Raw genomic sequence first — 6,501 nt, 5'->3', positions numbered from 1 at the left:
CCCGCCCCCCGCGCGGCGCCCAATCCCCGCCGGGCCCGCCCCTGTCGGCGCGGGAGCACGCGGGCCAGTGGCGCGCGAGGCGCAGGCACCAGCTGTGGGCCCTGCGCGGAGCCTCATCTTCGCCGAAACAAGCCCCAACCCCAACCTGCCTTCGTCCAGCCCTCCCGCTGCACCAACAGCACACAGGAGCAGCATCGATCGGGTTATTATCTTTTTTTATTAAGATCAAAATATTCGTCCCACTATGAACTGGCTGTCCTCACAATAAATAACAATAACTTACGTTTTGTTCGGCAAAGGCTCACACTCTGTCCTCCGTCGACCGATAATTTAAAACATTTTCAAGGAAAGTCTCGTTTCTACTTTTTTCCGGCAATCATGCGCTTTGGGGGATTGAGTGCCTGTTCCTTTGGATTGCCCCGTCCTCTTCCCCGCTAGAGCCGGGGCGAGGCCACCTGGGAGCGCGGGGCCGAGCGGCGGCAGGTGCTCGCATCCGCGTGGGCGAGCTCGGGGCTGGGCCGGCGCGGGACCTGACCTGCGCGTTCTCCACGCACAAGTGGGTACGTGGGCCGGGGGGAGCGGCGGCGGCCACGCCGAGCGAGGGAGAAGAGATGGCAGAGCTAACGTTAGTAAACCCAAATTCTGGTTTTGTAAAAAGAAAAGTCCTCGGAGCAGGGCTTTCCAGTCTGGTGAAAGCAGGTCGCGTCCCGGCGCTTTTGGCTATCCCGACCGCTTCTCTCAGTCCTCTCTCTTTAAATAGCAATAATAATAATTACAAAGGCGAGAGAGTTTTCGGAGCTGGAATGGCCTGAGCATGGGTAAGTCTCATGCAGGGAGCATGCGAGGTCCGCGGGCTGGCGGGGAAGGATCCCCCTCACGTTTCCACGGGACTCGGCACCATGCTGTTGGGGGTGTCCGGGAGTTGCGAGGACAGGGAGGTCACGTCGCTGCCGGAGGAGTTGCCTAGGGAGCCAGACTCAGAGAAGGAGACCTGGGGCAGCGGAGACACCGGGAAGGAGCGGGTGAAGACGCGCCCGAGCTGGTTTTCCCGGGCCACCTACTCCCAAAGGTGTCCCTTGGGGACAAGCCACCAGCTGGGAGCAGGCCCTTGGATAAGTCGGCCAGGTCCCCAAGCGCACGCAGGGGTATTAGGGTGGGGCTGCGGGTTGGGTAACCCCTCGACCTCCCCTGCGAGCGCTTTAATCCAGGGAGACCTGGTTTAGAGCGAATTAATGAGCCGGGTGCGGTTGCAGCTACCCACCTCCCCCCAACCCCCCAAGCCCCTCATCCCCTGAGAAACCCCCACTTTCCCACCTTGATAAGTGGCTAAATCCACCCCACCTCCCCCGGAGTCCTGAGTTCCGGGAGGGTAGAGCAGGGCCTCACCAGCTGCTGGAAGGCGGGTTGGTCCAGGTCACTCTGGAGGGCGAACTCGCTGAGCGCTTTCCATGGCGGCTGGTACGTCTGCACCTCGACTGCACTGCCCTGCACGGCGCTCTCGTGACGGATGGGGCTGCCCGCCACCAGAGGCGTCCCGGTCAGTCCCTGCAGGCTCTGCGGGACAAGCAGAAGAGAGGGTGGAAGACGCTCGAATTAGGTCTTGCGTTTCCCGACATCTTTGAGACTGGGGCCCCAGGCACTGGCACGTGATTTGGAGCCTGAAACGGTTTAGGGGCGGCATACACTTGTCCGCAGCCGTGTGAGCCCGCCTTCGCGAGTGCAAATTCCTCGGGCCCCAAAACAGCCACCATAGGCCAGCCTCGGTGCTGGAAGCCAACATGGCAAGGGAACGAACGCGAGGCCTCCGTTCCCATCCCTCTCCAGGTTTGCAGAGGAAAAGTGTTCAAACCGAGTCATGCTGAGAGAAGGACACAGCCGGCCCCGACTTGCTGGCTCTGGCAAACATGCCACCTTGAGCTCCGAACTACGCCCCAGACCCCTACGTTCCAGCGGTCTGCCGCTGGAACTGGGGAAGACCTGACCTCGGATACCATAATTAAGCCTTCAACCCCAAGGTAAGCCTTGCTCTGAAAGCACCAACACACGCTATTGGGGAGTCCAGTTCCCCCTGGATCTCCTGAGAGCCGGCCCAGAAATGGGCATGCAGATGCCGCAGCGCGAACCCGAGGCTCCACCCGATCCGATCCTCCAGCTCCCAGTCTCTCACCGTCTTGTCATTGTGCTGCTGCTGCTGCAGCTGCTTCATGAGGATGGATTTCTTCTTGTCCTTGCACCGCTTGTTCTGGAACCAGACGCGGATGACCCGCGGGCTCAGGCCGGTCATCTCCACCAGCTGCTCCTTCATGAGCGCGTCGGGCCGCGGGTTAGCGGCGTAGCACGTCCGCAGAGTGTGCAGCTGCTTCTCGTTGAGCACGGTCCGCACGCGGGTTGTCTTCTCGGTCTGTTTGTGCACGTGCGGACGCAGCGAGGGCTGCCGGCCCGATCCCGGGTCTGCAAGGGAGCGAGAGATGAGAGAGTGACCGCCACTCACTCTCCCTGCGCCCGGCCCCGCGGCAGCCGAGTCCTCCGGGGTCCGATTTCGTTTCTCTTTCATTCCGTTTATTTCGTTTTATTGTTCGTCTTCTCTCCCTTTCCGTCTGTTCGCCCTACCCGGAAAAAGGTGAGCATTTTCGTCCCTTCCCTAGTTCCTCCACAGGGCTCCCCGCAGCGATCTCGCCAGCGCGCAAGCGGGGCGGGGGAGTTCCGAGCTAGGCCTGTGCGGGACGGGAGCGGGCGACCCCCGCTGTGCTTCCTCCACTTACCAGACCCTAGGAATGCCCGCGTGGGTTCCGCGGGACGAGGGAAGCCCTCCGGAAGAAGTCGGAGTTTCAGAGGAAGAGGAAGGAGGCGCGCCCGGGACTCTGGAGGGGGAAAGGGGAAGGGGACCCACGCGGACCCCAAGCGCCGCGCTGCCTCGGAATTGGGGGGCTTGTCTCCCGCTCCCGGGTGGCCCCCAAGAGCCCTTCTCCCTGATTCAGAGGCCTCTCGGACAGGGCCAGGCCGTGTGTCGCGAAGACCTGCCCTGGGGCGCGAGTGGGCCTCCAGGGCCTGGAACGGTTCCTTTCTGCCCGCCCTCGGGCCTCGGCCCGCCGGGTCTCCTCCCTCAAGGCTCCAGGTTCCCTGGCCCAGCGGCCGCCCTCCTGGCCCGCGCGCAGCCGCTGGCACTTTCCTCACTCGGCCTTGGGTTCTCTCAACCCCAGGTTAAGTAGGATCGGGTATTTAGGGCCGGATTCCGGCGGCCCACAACCCGCAGCAAACAAAAGGGAGCCCCTTTGACACCCGAGACCAGGGTGCCCTCAACACTGGCTTCACCCTGTTCCGCACTCCCATCTGAACCAGGTTTGGATACAAGTCTCACTGTTTCAATTTATATCCTCTTCTGGGCATATCTAGATCTGGATAAATATTTACAAATAGCCCATCTAGCCCAATTTTCTCATTCTATACGGAATAAAGGGAGGACCAGAGGAAGTGGGAGCACTTCAAGCACACAGCACCCAGAGGCTCAGCCTGGTCTAGAGATTGGTGCTTCAGGTCTGTGGCTACTTGCTGGTAACTGCTCAGCCAGAGTCACTGTTCCTACCTGGTAACCACACACTTAGAACCCAACTCTGGGCATCTCCTGATTAGGACCCAGAGCATCCCCTGAAGTGTATGATCCCTGAGTCCACTGTACGTCCACTCCTTCCCCACTGAGAAACATTTGGCTAAGTTGTTCATCAAACTGGGCCTCAAAAGACAAATGCAGACACTAGCTCTTTGTTGAGTGATTAGCCTTCAGAGCTGTCCTTACGGGTGGGCTTCTGGCTGGGTGAACCCACCTGTAGGCTGGGAACTGTATTCTTTACACACATACCCCCAGGCAAACCTATCTTTTCTCTCTGACAACACACATACTGCTTGAAATTCCGAGTACAAGTTCCATAGACAAAGTCACCACTTCAGATTCCCCGTGATCATTCACCTTCCTGCTCCTACTACTGTGTTCCACATATTCCTGATCACGGAGAACACAATTCCCCACTATTCTGCACACTCATACACACAATCCCGGCTCACGTTTACCCACACTCAATTTTTCCCCGTCACACGAACACACACTCAGCCACGTTCCTAACACAGGGTTCTGAACTCACCCAGAAAACCCCACACTGCAGGCAAACGGAAATACACCCAAGTGACAACTTTTCGTCCGATCACAACCACCCCCCATACGAACACACACCCATGCACTCACTCCCGAGCCGGCGGCGCAGTACCGGGCGCAAGCGGCTTACCTGGCAGATGCAGGCCGCGGGCGCCGGGGAGCGGACCGGGGCTGCGCGGGCTGCCGGCCGCAGCGCGCTCGAGCAGGAGGCCGTGGTCGGCGCGGCAGAGCAGTTCGTGCTCCCGCAGCGAGAACTCGTCGCCGGGCAGCAGCTGGCGGCTGCACACGGAACAGCGGAAACACTCGATGTGGTACACGCTGTCCCGCGCCCGCATCACCAGATCGCTGCTGCTGAAGCCCACCTGGCACTTGGCGCACTTGATGCCGAAGAGCCTGCGGGCCCAAGGCACGGGCGGTGGTGTCAGCACGGGGCCTGCGGCCGGCCTCGCCTGCCGGGCTGCTACCCACCCCGGGCACGCGCCCCCAGGACGCTTTGTGGCCCAGAGGGAGGCTGCGGGGACCAGGCCTCGGGGGGTTCCCAGGCCAGGAGGTGTGCAGCGGCACGCGTTCAGGGTGGGGGCCGTGTTCTGCCCGCGCCGGGGCGCGCGGGCGGCCCGCCATCCTTGAGCCCCGGCCCCAGCGGGCGGTGGCGCAGCCCGGGCTCTCGCGGGCCTCACCTGACGTAGTCCCGCTTGCAGTAGGTCTTCCCGTCTCTCACGAAGCACGTGCACGTCTCGTCCAGGTACTGGCTGCACTCGGCGCACTTGAGGCAGGCGGCGTGCCACTCGAGGTCGGGCGACACCCGCAGGATAAACTGGTCGTGGATCTGACTCCCGCAGCCCACGCACATGGCCGTCCCGGGCTTCTCTGCCGGGGAAGGGCGCGGGGCCCGCGTCAGGCCTGGCTGCCCGGACCCCGGCCGAGGCCGCTCCAGCCCCAACCCAACCCGCTGGCGCTCTCGCTCTCTTTCAAGAATTGCGACCACAAGAAAAAGGAAATGGGCTTTCCAAAGGTCCAGACAATTGGAAACGAAAAAACAAAATCTTCTGAATTTGCGAAGGCTTTCTGTCTTCCCCCATCCCCCTCCCCGATTTTTTTCGCTATTACATTCACTTGGACACAGGCGTTTTATCGATATATCTTGTAACTAAAATATAACAAGTCAGTGAGAAGAAAGAGTAAATAGACATTTAAACCCTGCGGACGCTACACTATCCATACTGGACGGTGATGTTCCGGCATTGCCGTCCGCACACTCGCTCTCACAGCGACTCCCTCCTATCCCAATACAGACACATCAGCTTTCGGCGGAGTCTCCGCTCATCCTCTGACATTTCTTAGTTTAAATATCCCAGATCAAGCTAGAGAAATCTTCCTTATTTGAAAGGCCGAAAGACAAGCAAGCAAGCAAACAAACAAAAAAAGCCCACATCCCTAAATCAAACCTCTTGCCTTAGCGCAAAAGAGTGTTTAATTATAAACTAAAACAACAGGATTCCAAACGGATAAGCGGTCCTGCAGGAAAATGCATTCGTTTTCTTTTTTTTCTCTCCCAGTGTCCTGTCAAATAAAAGCCACTTGTAGAATCCACTAAACATTTTTCTGCGTTAGAAATATTGCATATTAAGCACACACACATAACAACGCACACACACACAACAACGCACACACATACACACAGGAAGACTTACTCTTGGAATGATCCCCCATAGTACCCAGAAAAGGATAATGAAAAATAATATCCACCATGCAGAAAAGAGATGTGCGCAAAGCGTGCGGCCAGGGGCAGAAGGACGAAGGTCGCGCGCCCAGCCTCGGCTCTTTTGCTAACTAACTCCTCCTGCCCCGCGGAGTTGAAGGAGCGATTCCGCACCGGCCCGCACGCAGCATGACGTCAGCACGCATTCGCCCGTGGCCGGAGCTGGGGGCGGGACCTGTGGCGTCACGAAGCTTCCCCAGAACCGCTGGGGATGCAGGGGAGGTGTTGGGGACCTGGGGGCTGATGGGCGGGGTAGATTGGGTGGAAGGCGGGGGTGACGGAGGATTGGCTGGGAGGAAATGGGCTAACCCTGATTGGCCCAGAGTGAACAATGGAGCGCAGCCCCCTCCCCTGAAATGTACAAGGATCCTCACTCTGGCGCTGGGTCGGGCTATCCCGGCTGGACCTTGTGTCACCGCTGAGCTGTCTCTGCTGCCGCCGCAGCTCTGAACTTCCTCTTGGACTTGCGGTGCGGTTTCCCCAGGCGCGCTCGAGCAGGGTGATGGATACCTGGGGGAGTGAAGGGGGGCCTGTCCTTTAGATGCTCCCTTGTTTCATTAAAAAAAAAAAAAAATCCACTCTCTTAGGACGAGAG

The 6,501-nt window shown here is 59.3% G+C and overlaps 1 protein-coding gene across 1 annotated transcript; it reads right to left on the bottom strand.

The window, feature by feature from the left end:
• Window positions 1–200: 200 nt before the first annotated feature.
• ISL2 (ISL LIM homeobox 2) lies at window positions 201–5,896 on the bottom strand. The gene is made up of 6 exons (XM_007462446.1): window positions 5,839–5,896; window positions 4,825–5,014; window positions 4,278–4,540; window positions 2,168–2,451; window positions 1,387–1,554; window positions 201–991 (listed from the first exon to the last, which is right to left on the bottom strand). Exons 1-6 carry the CDS (start codon window positions 5,894–5,896, stop codon window positions 875–877), a joined length of 1,080 nt encoding a protein of 359 aa, XP_007462508.1. The 3' UTR covers window positions 201–874.
• Between the last annotated feature and the right edge of the window lie 605 nt (window positions 5,897–6,501).

The sequence above is a fragment of the Lipotes vexillifer genome, unplaced genomic scaffold (genome assembly GCF_000442215.2).
Source record: "Lipotes vexillifer unplaced genomic scaffold, Lipotes_vexillifer_v1.1 scaffold1456, whole genome shotgun sequence".
Lineage (NCBI taxonomy): Eukaryota > Metazoa > Chordata > Mammalia > Artiodactyla > Lipotidae > Lipotes > Lipotes vexillifer.
The sequence above is the reverse complement of the archived record's forward strand: the minus strand, read 5'-3'. Positions and strand labels throughout refer to the sequence as shown.